Below are 17,669 nucleotides of genomic sequence, written 5' to 3' on the forward strand. Positions count from 1 at the left end.
GATTTGAATTCGAGTTTATCATTTGCATTCCTAATTGGAGCAGGATCACAATGAATAACCAAAACACAAAAATTAGAGAAGTTAAAAATCTTATATTTTTTTCTCACGCAGTGATTATAACCAATTTAACGGTCTAAGTGAGGATAATAAACAGTTGTATAAACAAAAAAAGCAATTTATAAGCAAATTACGTTTTAAACCAGCTTTTAACCTGCCAACAAACCAGCTCCGGCGGGTTTCGAGTTTTTTGTGCAGAATAAACACTCGAATCCCTTTATTTTTGGCTATTCCGGTGAAAACTTCAAGGTGCGTTTACCTCCATCTTCTTTCCTTCTTTTTTATTTGCTGGAAATTTTCTTCTATTTTCTCGTTCAAATCCCTAAGATTTAGTGGTTTACCTTCCACCGACTGTCTCGATACCAACTTCGTGTCAAAGTTAGGGTTGATCTCTTTGTAGATTTTTGCCAATTTTTTGTAGTTTTTTTGTTTATTTTAAGTCAGGCTACTGAGTGTTGGCTTTCTGCCAATTCTCATCTTCTATTTTTAGGTTTATGGTTTCTTGCAGTGATTTTGGGAAGTTCTCGGAAATTTCTGACAAAAAAATAATAAATTTGAAAAAAATAATAAATTTGGAAAAACTGGAAAGGACCTAAGAAAAAATATTGCAAAACCTAAAAAAGTATCGTTTTTATGAAAATATCTATTTCTCATCTCGATATTTTTAGTAAACTGCTACATTTCTTCCCCTTTTGGAATCCTCGTATTGTGTGATAACAAATTATTATTATTATTATTATTTTTAAACTTTCTTTGGTTAAGCCAATTGCCGAAATGGGGAAGAAGAAGCTGAAGATGCAGGTGAAGGTTAAATGGAGTAGTGACAGTTTAGGAGGAGTGCCTTCGCACCGCAGAAAAGAAGCTTCTGACTTCTTGGTATTGCATATTATCTCTGTTTTTTTTTTCGAAGTTTTCTTGTTCTTTGTTTTCTCTGCTGCGCTCATTTTTGGTTTCGTTTCAAGCCTTTGGAAGGCGGTCCAGGGAGGCGTTTGCCTAAAGAAGATGAAGAACCAGCGGCATTGAATTCCACAGTCTTGTATATCGGTCGCATACCTCATGGGTTCTATGAGGAACAAATGCAAGGTTCTAATCTGAGTTCTTGCTTTTTTGTTTTTGCCCCTTCAAGCAGCTGTTTCGGTTGAATGGTTTTATGACAATTTTGTGGTAAATTGTTGTTTGCAGGTTTCTTCAAACAGTTTGGAACTATTAAGAGATTGCGGGTGGTGCGAAACAGAAAGGTTCTGCTGCAAATTTTTACTCAACATTACAATCGAATTATTTTTTCATAATTAAAGATATTTTGTATTATAAATTCATTCACAGTGACCCTGTTTTTCACCGTGTAACTTTCCTTATAACTTAGACAAAATAGAAGCTTGTGGGCTATTTATTTGAACACATAGTCTCAAGGTTAGATTGTTTAACGTGTATCTTACACTTGGAATTAGTTGCTTAATATGTATGTGGGAAATAATAACTATTTTCTGGGTATTATAAGTTGTCATATGTAATGAATTTTATGGTACTTGGCCTAGACGGGATGCGTTGTTTTTTATTGGGTCACAGTTTATGAAGTAAGACAATAACACTATTTGTTCTATCATTTGATATGTGGTGGCCAAGGAGCACAAATAGTGCATTCATGATTTAAGATGGTACTATATTGTATGGTCTAATAAAGTGAAAACATAAGTTATCTCCTTCCAGATTGTGAGTATTGAATAGGATAAGTCTTATGCTTTATGTAGGATATAATGTGTATGTTAAATCATTTTAGGATTAAAATAATCATTTTCTCATGAGATTTTAGGCAGATTCATCCTATTATCCTAAAACAAACATTTATCATGATCTTGATTTTGTAAGTTATGACAAAGACATGAGAGCTTATAATTGATCTTGGATGCAGAATTTTTTCTGTAGGTAGTGAGGATGAGACTAAATAATAACAAACTGATCAGGGAGCCAAACTCACCCTTCATATAAACCAGAGTGGAGAGACTGAAGGCCTTAACTCATCGTAGCCAATTCAAGGACGGAGTTGCATAATTTGGAAGGAGTGATGACTAATTGCAATCAACACAATGAATAAAGATGCATCCGATTCTGTAGCCACAATACTGTAGGAGATTGTTCTTAAAATTTGTATTGTGATGAATGGTTCAACTATTTTTGCCGAAATGATTTCTCTATAGGTGTAATGTAGTGCAGAATGTTTATGCACTAACCTACCAAGAATTTCCATTGCATATTTGAAGCAATGGTTACTAGAATCTTCATGATTAAAAGTAAATAATTTCTAGTTGGTATAACACCTGGTATTGAGATAACCAATTGTTAGCATGTTTACATCTGAACCCATTACATGTAGAGGTATATGTTCTCAATAAGTTGTTTGCTGTGATCAGTACAGGCTCGTTTTAGTAAGGAAATTTGACATTTAGATTTAAGAGTGTATCTAATGCAAATCATTTGTTGTAGTAAAAGGTCCAATTTCTCATTGTCAATAAGAGGAATTGGGTGAAAACTCCAATAACAGGAAAAAGTTAGAAGGAATAAATATCAAAATTGTACCATTCTTGTAAGTGCACTTCAAATTAAGGTGGTGAAAAAAATCCATTTCCTTTTCACTATAATATGTTGGGGATTGTCAATCTAAGAGGTGACATTATTTGTGTGTTGTCTTAATGAAAAAGTGAAAAGAATGTTGCATTATAGTGCACTGGTTTCGGAGTACATCTAAACTTTGTAAAAGGTTGAGGGACTAAAACAAAATTTTAGGAAGTAGATAAAAGTCATGAATATATTTCACATGAGAGCTTTTTAATTTGGATTTGATGTTCATGTAAAATGTAGGTGATGTCATAAACATTGTAATTCTAGTGTCTTCATGTGGACACATGTCAACAAGCCCATGAGACATGTGGAGGGATTGTAGTTGGGGGTAAAAGAGTTATGTTACATTTAGGGAGTTAAAAATTTAGTTAATAGGTAGATTTGAGTAGCTAAGAAGTTAGAGGTTATGTTGTCCACGTTAGAGGTAATATGTCACATGGGTACCACTATGGTGAGGTGTCCTAATCGATTCTTGTATTGGATTTGGGGGAGGATATATCTAATTAACATCCAATCCATAATAGTAGCCCCTAGGTAGAAGAGTTAAGTAATGTGTCATTTTTTTTGTATTTTTCTCTTGTAAATTTTGGGATTTCTTAATAAGAAATTCATTGTAAGTTTGCCTCCCTCGAAAAGGCCTTTTATTTCTCAATTCATTCCTTTTCATCTTCTAATCTCTTAATTTCCTTCCACTCTCACCATGCAACCTAACTGTGAGGACCCTCTCGACCACATCTCACTAAAACACCTCTTTGTTGTGCTGGTTGCCCCTCCATCATAGCATTGACCCTTATTGCAGCCCTTCTACTCTCTAGCAAGGGGTGCAACAATTGGTATCAGAGCTTGAACCTGTCCTTGGCTGATTGGAGGTCACTATTTTGGTAGCAATACCGGAAATTCATAGATTACCGAATAGCTGGCTAAGAACAACGAATTAAGATTTTCATAAAGCAGTGCACCATCATTTCGGAGGTCTGCAACTTCTTCATTCTCTATATAGTGCAAAAAGTCATAGGTTGATGGAGCTCTCTTTCATAGGATTGAGCTCGAGTTAGATCAAAGTGATCACTTCCTTCAATTGCTGAGAAGCTTGCCCTACCTAATTGGAGACCAGTTGCCGATTGATGAGACTTCCTGAGGATGGCAACATGAACTGCACAAGAACTACATGATTCACTATGAAAAGAGGTGATTGATCAATTCAACATGGAGTGTGAAATCAAGAATTCAGTTGATAAATTAAGACAAGTTGATAAAGAATTCAACAGATGCAATTCTTAGCTGGTTGAGCTGTTTCAGAGTTAGATCGCAGTGCATCACCGGTGCATGCAAGAATTCAACAAGATGAAGGCTGTCCACCTGTTGGAAGGAGTTGTAAATGCCTGGCAACCATGACTAAAGTTTTTAAAGTTTGGTGGCTCAAATCTAATAAGTTGGTTATTCAAAACGGTGGTTCAAGAATCATTGTGGCACACCAACATGGGAATGTTCTCTACGTCTCTCTTCAAAAGGTTCAGACCATCGACTATCATAAACCATAATGTGGCTTTATGTAAGATTCGACAAATTGGGAGTGTACTGGAATATCAAGCCAAATTTGAATGTGCTTGAGCAATTTATAGTAAGATGGACAGAAGAAGGTCTCATTGGTTTGTTCATTTATGGTATAACGTCTGCGATTGCCCTTGAAGTGTAAGGCCGCATGCCGCACAAGTTTGCTGCAATGCTTTGATGTAGCGAGACTTTTCAAAGAACAAACATGGTTTGCGAATAAGTCACCTTAGTTGCCACCAGCAAGGCTAAGGAACAACAAATTTCACATGGAGATTGTCAGTCAGTCCAAGAGTGTGGGTGCATATCTCAAATAATCTCACATGCATTAGACTTCAATTCCAAGCTATGGCAATGTCGTAGTGAAGAAAGACATTGATCAAGACTTGGAGGAGCGAAAGCGATAAGGGTTATGTTACCATTGCAATGAGAAATGGAGTTTGAAAACGAAAGACCTTTTTGAAGAAGGTAAACCTCCAATAAATTTCTTCTTAAGAAATCTCCAAAATTATAATAGAAAATACCAACAAAAAAATGACACATTGCTCAACTCTCCTACTTAGATTGATTCTTAATTGGATGTTATCTTCCAAAAATCTAACAAGAATCTATTAAGATACCTCACTGTGGTTGTACTTATGTGACACATTACCTTTAATATAAACTACACATTCTCTTTACTTCTTAACTACCCAATCTGGCTCCTAACTAAATTCTTAACTCCCCAAAATATGTCTTGACTCTTTTATCCCCACTACATATCCAATGGCCTTCTAAACATGTGTTCACATGGTGACACTAGGATTACAATGTTAATTGACATCACCCACATTTTAAATCAAACCCAAAGTAAGAAGTACCCATGTGAGATATACCCATGACTCCTATCTACTTCCTTAAACTCACGTTTAGTCTTTCAAACATTTATAACGTTTAGACTCAACAGTCTAGACGACCCACTTCCACTAAATGTATTGTTCATAGGCTGCTACAATCTTCAAAAGTACTCTAGCATGTTAGGTAGTAGTACAGCATTATTTGTATGCTATTCGGATCAAATAGTGTCTAGCATGCTTGTACACATTCAAAGTGAAGGGTGTTTTAGGAATTAGCCAAAAAAAGCGAGAGAGGTGCATTACATCTTTGTCTAATTCCTGGATAGGAAAATCGGTACTTCATGATATTCATAGTGTTGTGTCTACTTTCCACCAGGCGTTTTGCTACCTGATGAAGATCATTATGACATAAGCGAATGGTCCTACCATGATAATGATAATAACTCCTGCTGAAGATGGGAATCCTGTTTTTTCTCTAGGTCATACTTGAATTATGACTTATGAGAATTTCCCAGAGCATCTTTAGTAAAGCCTGCAAAATTTGTCTAGGGATGCCAGAACATTACCGAAGATGTTTTTGTTCTCATTTCCCCTCGTAATCTGCTTGATTCTTAATAACAACTGAATGTTTCAAGACTGGGTTAATCTTTGAGATTGCTTTGGGTGTTTATTATCTCGATCTGATTGTCCAACTGAACTTTTTCCGATTTTCTTTCCTTTGTAATGGATTTTGCAACCTTGCTGGCTATGTTTAGGAGCCAAAAGAGTGGTCAATATAAATCTGATTGCATTATAAGATATTCAATTTGGCACTTGTCTGTCATTTGCTATATGCTTATAAAAACTTGAAACAAAGAAATGCTTAGATGAACTCAGGTAAAACAGAAAGTGAACAAGCTGATGTTAAATATTTGAGATACCCAGCTATATAAAGGGTGAATGTGTAAAGCATTTATTTATTTTGCTCACTTAATATTACCGTCAGAACCTTCACAAGTTGGGCAAGCATTATCAGCTTAACTGTTTTTGGACTGACTTTGGGCAATACACTGAATGGAATTGCAACTACTAACTAATAAGAAAGGTTCATCTATAGTTAGGGCTGGTAAATGAGATGAGCTTCTTGTGGCTCGTCTTGTGTTCGGCTTGTAAGGAGCTTGTTTAAAATTGTGAAATAAGATTGGCAAGCCGAACATGAACAAGTGTTCAGCTTGGTTCGGCTTGTATATGCTCGTTAAGTATTAATAAACACATTTTGTTTCATATATTGTACATGGTTGAAGTGTCTGACTTGCAGCAAATAAAATTAGAGTTCAAATCTTATTGCTTACAACTTTGAAACAATGTATTTGTTTGTAAATGAGATAGTTTGAGCTTAGCTCAGTTGGATTAGACTCCAATTTTTATTATTTTCAATATTAGAATATCTACTCTTTTTGTTAAGGAGATGGCTTGGGCTTGCCATGGTCTCCAGCTCAGCTTGGCTCGCCACAAAGAATGAGCCAAGCTTGAACACCCTCTATTTGGTTTGTTTGGCTCATTTACCAGCTCTATCTATAGTTATCTCAAATTGTTGCCTACTGAGTTAAGTCTATTAGACAGGGCAGATATCCGTGTGTTTGTATTTGTATTTAAGTTTGGATCCGGATCCGGATCCAAACTACATATGTGTAACATGTCCAACATGTATTGGACATACTTGTAAATACTTGTAACTTATTAGGGTTACTTGTAAAAATCGTGTATTAGGTTTTGTTTCTTATATTAAAAGGAAGAGATCATGATTTTTCCACTATGGAAAAGCGTGATTAGTTGCAGCCTCATTTCCCTTTCCTCTTTGTAACTTCTTGGATGTCGACTTTGAAGAATTCTAACATGGTATCAGAGCAGATTTGATCCAAGGGCTAAAAGTTTCCAACAGGTGTGTCCCTAAAGATCTTCTTCTCCCTCTTATCTCTTTTTTAAACCTTTTTCTCTTCTGCAACTTCTTGTTTCATCTCTAAAATATTTTTTTTGGCCTCTATTCTTTTTTATTCTCTTTATTTCTTCTTCTGATATTTTCATTCAGATCTTTATTCTTTTCTGCTTATTTTCATATTTTGCATCAAATATTTCTGAAACTGATTTGGGTTTGCGTCAATTCAGTTTTTCTTTTTGCGACATTCTTATTTCTTCCTTTCTATAATAGCCGATCTGTGTATATCGGATTTATTCGTCCAATCTGTGTATTAGATCTGATGTTTTCCAGATTTGTGTATCAGATCTGACGTCTGGTCATACTCCCTTTTTCTGTTTATAATAACAGATCTGTGTATGAACATATTTGATTATTTTTTTAGACATATGTCATCAGTCTTGTCAATCGGCCACTTGGTATAATCAGATCTGAAGTTTGCAACTTTCAGATCTGTTTTCTTTACATAATATTCGGCTTCATCTGTGTATACAGGTCTGTAGACTTGCCACTCATCTGTATTTATTATTGTTGTGTGCAATTTTATATAAAAATTCGCAGTTTACGCTCCCTTGATGAAATCAGGTTAGACCTGCTGTCTAGTCAGATCAGATTGCTTTTGGCTTGTGCTTTCTCCTAGTTATTTAAAAAAAAAGGAGACGAGCCTCATTTTGTTGCATCGTGATCTGCGAAACTTTACATACTGATTGCACACATCAATATTGTCTTTCTGTGTTTAGTCATGGATTCTTCTTCTCAATCATTTCTCTCATCTATTTTTTTTGGCCAACTTATTTATGAAAAACTAATTCAAATTTCTTGACCTGAAAAAGACAAATTCTTCCATTCATTAAGAGTCAAGGTCTTTCTGGATACCTAAATAAATCAATCCTAGCCTCTCCAGAATTTATCATACAAGAAACTAAGGATGGAAATGAGGCTGATTTATACAACAAATGCCAAATCCCCAATACGAGAATTGGATGAAGCGTGATCAAGCTACAGTTGCTTTTATCATCTATACTCTCTCTCTCAAGAGGTATTGATGGGAATTTCAGATGAGTGTTAAGCAAAAGAACTATGGAACAGGCTAGCGAAAACATATTCTCATATATCAGAGGCTAGAATTTCATTCCTTCAGCGTAAATTTCAACTTCTTACCAAGGGTTCCATGTCTGTCATGGAGTACTTGAACAAGGTCAAGAGCATCAGTGAAAGTGACAGATAAAGACAAAGTCAGACAAACCCTGAATGGATTGGGGCCGGATTTTCATATCCTTTCGACCTCACTGTTATGTCTACCAGACTTACAGTCGTTTGAGGACTTGCAAGCAAAACTGCTTCAATATGAGATGACTTTAAAGGAGATGTCACATGAGACTGGTGGACAGGTTCTTGCTACTGGCGTTTCCTTTGGTCAGGGACGTGGGGATAACAATTTTGGTGGTGGTAGAGGACAAGGGCGAAGTACTCAGGGGTGGCGTGGGTTGCTGCCTACCCGAATGTTACACCTATTTTTAATGTGAAAAATGTACTCACATGTTACCTTTGTAACAAGAGAGGTCGCATCAAAGCCAATTGTTGGCACAATCCACAAAATAAAGGAAAGTTCCAAAAGGGAGAGAGCTCGTCAGGACGAAAGGAGAACTCGTCAAAGTTGGGTGAAGATGTGAAAACATATTCTCAGATATCAGAGGCTAGAATTTCATTCCTTCAACGTAAATTTCAACTTCTTACCAAGGGTTCCATGTCTGTCATGGAGTACTTGAACAAGGTCAAGAGCATCAGTGAAAGTGACAGATAAAGACAAAGTCAGACAAACCCTGAATGGATTGGGGCCGGATTTTCATGTCATTTCGACCTCACTGTTATGTCTACCAGACTTACAGTCGTTTGAGGACTTGCAAGCAAAACTACTTCAATATGAGATGACTTTGAAGGAGATTTCACATGAGACTGGTGGACAGGTTCTTGCTACTGGCGTTTCCTTTGGTTAGGGACGTGGGGATAGCAATTTTGGTGGTGGTAGAGGACAAGGGCGAAGTACTCAAGAGTGGCGTGGGTTGCTGCCTACCCCGAATGTTACACCTATTTTTAATGTGAAAAATGTACTCACATGTTACCTCTGTAACAAGAGAGGTCACATCAAAGCCAATTGTTGGCACAATCCACAAAATAAAGGAAAGTTCCAAAAGGGAGAGAGCTCGGCAGGACGAAAGGAGAACTCGTCAAAGTTGGGTGGAGATGTGAAGGAGCTCTTCTTGGCCACGTTGTCCGACCTTGATCTGAAGCGCGATGATAAATGAGTGTGGTACATTGATTCAGGGGCAGCTACTCATGTCACAGGTAATGCGGGTAAATTATGTAATTTAACTCCCTATTTTGGAAAAAGTAATATAGTCATTGGAAATGTTTTTGTTCCTTTTGTTCCTCTTCCTCCTGTGCTCAAGGGATGTTCTGTCAAGATGGAAACAGTGGAATGTAGGAACTTGAAATAGAAAATCCTCTAGAGATTAATAAGTTTGCTGAGCAGGTTTATAGGAGAAGAGAGAGGGGCTCCCTCTTGACCCTGAATGATATTGAACAAGAAGCTCTTACGTCTTATTCACCTAATGACACTACTTCTCCAGTTTGTACTACAGTGGCACTTCCGATCAGAAAGAGTCCGATATCCTATTGAAAGGTGGGTTAGTTATGAGAATTTCACCATGGATTTTCAGCTATTTTTGTCACAGATTGAGAAAGAGATCGAGCCTAGACATTTTCATCAAGCTATTAACTCTAAAAAATAGATTCAAGCCATGAATGAAGAGATGAAAACTTTGTACCAATGTCAAACATGGACAATTGTTCCTCGACCTTCAGATAAGAATGGTGTTGGGTCGCGATGGATTTATAAGATCAAATACAAACCGGATGAGAGTGTTGAGCGATACAAAGCTCGTCTCGTAGCAAAGGGATTCACCCAAGAATTTGGACATGATTATGATGAAACCTTTAGTCTAGTCATGAAAATGGGCATAATTCGCATTGTTCTTTCATTGGTTGTAGATTATGGTTGTAGAATAAGTCAGCTAGATGTGAAAAATACTTTTCTTCATGGGGATTTGAAGGAAGAAGTATACATGGAGCAGCCTCCAGGATATACAGAAGGAGATTCAAAGGAGTATGTCTGCAAATTAAATCAAGCACTCTATGGCCTGAAACAAGCGTCTCTATCTTGGTTTAAAAGTTTCTCCCTAGAAATTCAAAGACATGGTTTTTATGGATCGCAATTGGATCATTCTCTTTTTATTCTTCGAGGTAAGGAGTTTACTACCTTCTTGCTGATATATTGATGATATAATTATTACAGGAAGTAGTGAGAACCATGTTCAAGAGGCTAAAGATCTTCCGAGCCAAAGATTTAAAATGAAGGACCTTGGAAACCTTTGGTACTTCTTTGGAGTAGAGGTGGATAATCAAGGAAATAAGCTTACTTTGACCCAACATAAATACACCCTGGATCTGTTAGAAAATGCTGGAACGAAGGGTTGCAAACCTCTTGCTACTCCTAGTGTGCTCAACCAGAAATTAAGTACACAAGACGGAGACTTATCATGATCCCACCAAATATCGAAGTTTAGTGGGGATGCTTCAGTATCTTACATTTACCAGGCCTGATATCACCTATTCAGTCAATCAAGTTTCTCAACTCATGCATGAGCCAAGGACGGGACATATGTATGCAGTAAAAAGGATATTGAGACTCTTGAAGAGTACGGTTGGAGATGGACTTTTGTACACCAAAAGCAGATTCATAAATACTGCTCATGACTGGGTTGGAGACCTTGATGATCGAAAGTCAGTTTAAGGTTATGGTGTTTTCCTGGAGTAGTAGAAAACAGAAGGCAACGACTAGATCTAGTACGGAAGCTGAATACAGGGCGATGGCTGCTGCTACGACAGGAGTAACATGGACTAGACATTTGTTAACAGAGTTTAAGGAGACGATTGCTAGTTGTTTTCTCCTTTGTGACAACCAAAGTGTTATTCAAATATCTCTTAATCCTATTCATCACAGCAAGACCAAGCACATTGAGATTGATCAACATTTTATCAGGCAGAAGATTGAGGAAAAAGAGATTGAGCCTCATTATGTTAGAACAGAAGACCAAGTGGCTGATTTGTTCACTAAGGGACTCACAGAGTGCCATTTTTGGTTCCTAGAGAGCAAGTTGTCCATGATTCAAAATCATGCACAACTTGAGGGGGGACTATTAGATCGGGCAGATATCCGTGTGTTTGTATTTGTATTTAAGTTAAGATCCGGATCCGGATCCAGATCCAAACTACATATGTGTAACATGTCCAACATGTATTGGACATACTTGTAAATGCTTATAACTTATAGGGTTACTTGTAAAAACCGTGTATTAGGTTTTGTTTCTTATATTAAAAGGAAGAGCACGATTTTTCCACCATGGAAAAACGTGATTAGTTGCGGCCTCATTTCCCTTTCCTTTCTGTAGCTTCTTGGATGTCGACTTTGAAGAATTCTAACAAAGTCTATCAATTTTTGCTTGACATAGATGTATCCTCCAATTACATTTTCTTCCTTTCCTTCAATTCCATTTGCCGCTTCATTCTGCTTCTTTATGTGGTTGTCAAAGCAGTTCGCATGGTGGCCACACTTTGAATGTAAAAGTCAAGCAACAGATAGAGAGCTCCACATGTACTAAAATCATAAGGTTTTCTGGAAACAAATAAGAAATGCAGGGTATTATCGGGAAAGTGATTTTAGTGGAGAGTAGCTAACGACTGGATAGCTACATGAAAAATAAAATGCTTCAATTTCAGTAGCATATTGCTGCATATACCAAATGTGTTATCATAATATAATCATGATATAGTACTTGTTCATATTTCTCCACTGTACAAGTTCTAAACACAATAGGATGGATAAGGTGCACAGTGTTGCTTGCGTGCCATTTAAGATGTGATGGAGTAAGGGAATATTTCACAATTGAAAATTGGTCCATAAAAATGAATGAACCGGAACTGTGCTTCATTGTTTGCAATTCGATAATTTGCTTGTTTTGGCTTTTTTATGACTCCAGTTTATTTTTCTACAGACAGGAAAGTCTAAGCACTATGGTTTCATTGAATTTGAATCACCGGAGGTATGACAGCTTATGGACCTTTACTTTTCTTCCCTATCTTCTCCCGTACTGTGGTAAATAGGCGACTCCCTTGCTATTGCTGCAGGTGGCTAAAATTGTGGCTGATTGTATGCACAACTATTTGCTGTTTGAGCACATGCTACAAGTCTATGTTGTTCCACCCGAGAAGATTCATCCAAAAATGTAGGTTATTTCCTTGGTTGTTGTGCTTCTTGGTGGTGAAGGTGTTGGTGAGAATGTAGGGCATGTGTCTGTGGGTTGTTAAAATGTAAAACTGTACATATATGTATATATAATAATATTATATTATATATATATATATATAAATACATTTTTCATTTCTTTTTTTCGGTAATTTTTTTCCTTTATTTTTATTTTTTGTCTTTATGTCATCTAGTTCAGTTTGAACTAGAATGACTGTTGCTAGTCAAGTCCTGTCCAGACTTGACTAGCAATAGAGTTGTTGGACTGAAATATCTCTAAATAGACTCTATTGAGTCCTCTTTCAGCTGTGTATATAAAGGGGTGCAGCCCCTCTTGTATTTTATTCCAATGCTTCTTAAGCAATTGGTTTTTCATATCAATAAAGAATACATTTTTATTTTTATTTTCTTTTCAGTTATACCCTTTTTAAGGGTTATGCTTTAGTGTCATTCTTGACACTTGCCCTTGTTAATCTAAGCTCGTGTTTCGAAGATCCCCATTTCATTTCATGGTATCAGAGCCGCAGAAGTACTAAATCTTGAGGAAAAGCTGCCTTGGTTTCCGTGCCCGTTTGCAAAAGTGTTCGCCACTTGAAGAGAAGTGTTTTATCACTTCATTGGAGAAGATTTCACATTTTGTTGTATTGTTTTTTTCTTTTTCATTTTCCTTCTTGTTTCTCTTCTATCCCTATTCTTTCTCTCCTTGTAATCGATGGATGACAATGATAAAGTCACCATCATGCCTATGGAACTAAGCGATACGAACTATGTAACATGGGCTTCAATCATGAAGCATCATATATGGGGAAAAGGCTTATGGGGGATTGTGGATGGTTCCGATTCGAAACCTAAGCTATCTCTTACTAAAAAGGAGGGAGATAAAGAGGTCCCTCTATCGGAAGAAGAGAAAATCAAGGTTATTGCCTCATACGAGAAGAAATGGAAAGAATGGAGAATATCTCATGCGAAGATAATGTCATGGCTTATCAATAGCGTTGACATTAAAAAATGCTCAAGTCTTGCCAAATTTGATCATGCCGATAAGGCATGGGAATACCTTAAGAATATGTATTCCCTTAAAGATATTGCACACGTGTGCAACCTCCAAGAAAAAGTTCGAATGATGACACAAGGAGACAAAACTATTCGTGAATATTACAATGGGTTGTCCAAACTTTGGGAAGAACTTTCCCTTTTAGAACCAAAGTGGCATTGTGCCGAAGACATCGAGCTTCGTCAGAAACAACTCGATGCTGAACATTTTTACCAGTTTATGACTGGATTAAAGCCGGAATTTGAAACCACTAAATCGGCCCTACTTCACCGGGGAAAAATTCCTTCTATTGTTGAAACTATTGAAGAGTTAACAATGGAACAAAATCGTCTCCGGAAAGGTTCTTTAAAAATTGAAGATGATTCCGTTTTAGCCGTGTCTAGACTAGGGAATCATGTTCGATTATATAGGCCTTCTCACTTTAACCGACAAAATGGTGACTATGATAAGAAGAAAGTTATTTGTCATCACTGTCATGAACCGGGACACTACAGACCACAATGTCCCAAACTTAAGGAGCTGAGAGAAAAAAGAGTTGCAATTGCTGGATCGGAGCCTAAAGATCAGGATGCACCAGTTTCTCTGGCACAAGCTGTCTGTAACATGTGTTTCTTCTCTATGTGGATGATATGATCATCACCGGAAGCGATAAACAGGGAGTTGAAACAATCAAAACACTTCTTAAATCTCATTTTGAAATGACTGATTTGGGGTTGTTGAGATATTTTTTAGGCATTGAAGTTGCTTATTCTCCTAGAGGATATTTATTATCTCAGACTAAATTTGCTTTCGATATTGTTTTCAGGTCTGGTATTACTGATGATAAGAAAGTTAACACTCCAGAAGTTGTTAATGTTAAAATGAAGATTGATGATGGAGAACTTCTTGCAGAACCTACTCCTTACAGACAGCTTGTCGGGGCACTTTCCTATCTATCCATTACCCGACCAGATATAGCACATGTTGTTCATACAACAAGTCAATTTCAACATGCTCCTACTTCTGTTCATATGAGAGCAGTCATGCGTATTATCAGATACATCAAGTCCTCTCTTTCACGAGGACTTTTCTTATCTTCCTCATCTTCTCTTGATTTAATTGCATATACTGATGCTGATTGGGGAGGTGATCCCAATAACAGACACTCAACCACTGGCTTTTGTGTCTTTTTAGGGGAATCATTGATCTCGTGGAGGTGTAAAAAGCAACAGAAGGTATCTCTCTCATCCACCGAAGCTGAATACAGAGCCATGGCAACCACGACCATGGAAGTAGTTTGGCTCCGACAACTGCTTGCTAACATGGGAGCTGAAGCAACAAAGGCTTCACAAATGTGTTGTGACAACAAAAGTGTGATTTACATTGCCAGTAACAGAACATTCCACGAACGTACCAAACACATCGAAATGGATTGTCACTACGTCAGAGAGGAATATCTACACGGGATAATTGATCTGCCATATGTCACTTCAGAATATCAGTTAGCAGACTTCTTTACAAAGCCTCTCGCTGCTCCCCGATTTCACTTTCTCTTAGACAAACTTTCGCTCATTGTACCGTAAGTTTGAGGGGGAGTGTTAAAATGTAAAACTGTACATATATGTATATATAATAATATTATATTATTATATATATATATAAATACATTTTTCATTTCTTTCTTTTCTGTAATTTTTTTCTTTTATTTTTATTTTTTGTCTTTATGTCATCTAGTTCAATTTGAACTAGAATGACTGTTGCTAGTCAAGTCCAACAGCTCTATTGAGTCCTCTTTCAGCTGTGTATATAAAGGGGTGCAGCCCCTCTTGTATTTTATTCCAATGCTTCTTAAGCAATTGGTTTTTCATATCAATAAAGAATACATTTTTATTTTTATTTTCTTTCCATTTATACCTTTTTTAAGAGTTATGCTTTAGTGTCATTCTTGACACTTGCCCTTGTTAATCTAAGCTCGTGTTTCGAAGATCCCCATTTCATTTCATGGGTATGTGCATCCATTCATAGATTGCAATCACAAAATGATGTGAGAAATCTAGGTGCTGTTTCCAAACATTTTGATGTTTAATATGCTTATGTTCTCTGATTCTTTCGATTGGAAAATTTTCCCATTGTCAGGTGGAAACAGGCAAAGCGTCATTATGATCCATCAAGAGGGAGAACAATTGAGCGGATGCAGCATAACAAGGTTTTTATCCAACATATGAATTCCCTTCTCTTTTGTGGATTTTAAAGTTACATAGTACTATATAAAACTTGGAAAAAATTGTCTGATTACGTGGATCTTTTGTTCATTAAATGATAGAAATGTTGGTCTTTTTAACTGGCCTACTTTAGATCGTACATCAGTGCTTGTTATGTTGCATTTCAGGATAAGACTGCTGAGGAACACAAGAGAATGTTGCAAGCTATCTTGAAGAGGGATCTTAATCGACAAAAGAAGATAAGAGCTGCGGGCATTGACTATGAATATCCAGATATTGTGAGTAAATCTTGCATAGAATTTTGATCTTTTGCATTTTGCTATGTGCTTAACGAGTCTTTGGGATTTTGCAGGTAGGGAGCGTGCAGCCTATTCCCAAGAAAATCAAGTTCTCAGAGGAAGACTAAATTGATGTTTTGTTCATTTCTATTGGTAGTTTATCTTAAAGGTGTAGTTTGGTCCCGTTGTTCATCTTCTGATACTCGGTTATTAATCGTAGGTACATATGAGTAAAAATTATATATTATCTATGATCAGAATACATCAAAAGTGGATACTGTCATTTTAACCTATCATTTTGGCGTCGGTGGATGACACTTTGACACCAGAAGAAACGGGAAAGAAAAATAGAAGCTCGTAGAGAAAACAAACCAATGGTTGGTTTAGTCCAAGGAACCATGAGGGATTGGCTGATGGTAAAAACAATTAAACTTCCTTGGTGGTGCTTGCGGGAGGATTAGGTGCAATGTGATTGTAAACTTTTAGTGTGCTGCTACTTCTGATCGCCCTCCATCTTTTCTTGGGTCCCCACAACTGACAGGCCTGTCCCCAAGATGGAGGTCATCTGCTGCAGCGGCACATTAAAAGTGTGCTGCAGAATTCACCTGATCTTTTTTGGGTGGTGGATATTTGGATTATGATTGCTGGGATGGAGAGCTGATCAGGTGCTGTCAAATCAGTTTTGAAAAGTGATCTGACATCCTCACCATTCAATTCCACGGTCTCCTAGCCCACTAAAAAGTGTCCACTGACATCATCATTGTCTTTCACAATGATGTTAGATCACTTCACCTTGACAAATCACCTGATCTACTGTGGCTGGGATGGGAATTATACATTTGGAAAAGAAAATGACCCTTTTTTTCATCGCTGATCAGGTCAGCCTGTCAGGGTGATGCCGTGTCTATCCATGTGATGAACGGCCTTTAAAACACTCTCTTAGATGGGTCTCATTTTTTTTTTCAGAACCGTTGATGCCTTGGAACGACGGTGTCTAGAGTTTGCAAATTGAATGGCTGAAAACATAATTCAGCTACAGTATTTTGGATGTCATTCATCGTATGGATGAACGGCATCAGAGCAACCTCTGGCCCTCTGACCCGATCCGTACTTTTTGCACCAGGGAGCTGCCACTTTTCCAAATGCATAAACTACCTCAGACTGAAAGTTTCCAAATAGAACCGAACATCTTTTCCTTATATAGGGGGTCCAACTTAGCCGTCGGAAAACTACATTTTGATGATGTATCGTATGCAGCTCACCTATAAACTTAGCAGCACTTGTTAGTCCATTACGAGGTACAGCCCATGGAGGACGTTGGCTTTTACATGTCCTAAAACTTCAAGGAACGTCTGCTCCACCAATGGAAGATTGGAAGGTAGGAGGGTCTTGCTGCTAGAAAATTATTAGACAGAGGCATCTACTTATTCAACCACAATAAGATATAGCAGTCAGTAACTATGTTCAAGGTTTTAACTGATCAGTATGCAAAACATATCACAACGCATATTCACTGGTAAAATTGCCAACATACAAGTGCATACATGGAAAATTACAAGTTAAATTGTGCACGCAAGTGCATCACCATTCGTGTGGACCGTTGTAAACTGCATGGGTTATGTTGGGTTACTTGAGAGATCCAATCAGCTGTCAGCTGTCAGTAAAGAGTACGATCCTTTAAAGAAGTGTCATCATTGGTCATTATCTTAGCATTCATAACTTCACATTTTCATCTGACAGACCCGACTTAACAATGA

The 17,669-nt window shown here is 37.2% G+C and overlaps 1 protein-coding gene across 2 annotated transcripts; it reads left to right on the forward strand.

Annotated features, from left to right (window-relative positions):
* Positions 1 to 223: 223 nt before the first annotated feature.
* On the forward strand, positions 224 to 16,163 carry LOC149832935 (putative RNA-binding protein C1827.05c). Of its 2 annotated transcripts, XM_090012653.1 has the most exons (9): positions 224 to 306; positions 820 to 933; positions 1,020 to 1,140; positions 1,240 to 1,295; positions 12,129 to 12,176; positions 12,262 to 12,359; positions 15,549 to 15,618; positions 15,802 to 15,912; positions 15,987 to 16,163. In XM_090012653.1, the coding sequence occupies exons 2-9, from the start codon at positions 832 to 834 to the stop codon at positions 16,038 to 16,040; spliced, it is 660 nt and encodes a 219-aa protein (XP_089868779.1). In that variant the 5' UTR covers positions 224 to 306; positions 820 to 831; the 3' UTR covers positions 16,041 to 16,163. The 2 variants fall into 2 exon arrangements, with proteins under 2 accessions (XP_089868779.1, XP_089868780.1); XM_090012654.1 differs by lacking the exon at positions 224 to 306 and having other exon boundaries at positions 762 to 933.
* Positions 16,164 to 17,669: the final 1,506 nt, after the last annotated feature.

Source organism: Nuphar pumila, chromosome 7 (assembly GCF_984573655.1).
Source record: "Nuphar pumila chromosome 7, dmNupPumi1.hap1.1, whole genome shotgun sequence".
In the NCBI taxonomy this organism is placed as follows: domain Eukaryota; kingdom Viridiplantae; phylum Streptophyta; class Magnoliopsida; order Nymphaeales; family Nymphaeaceae; genus Nuphar; species Nuphar pumila.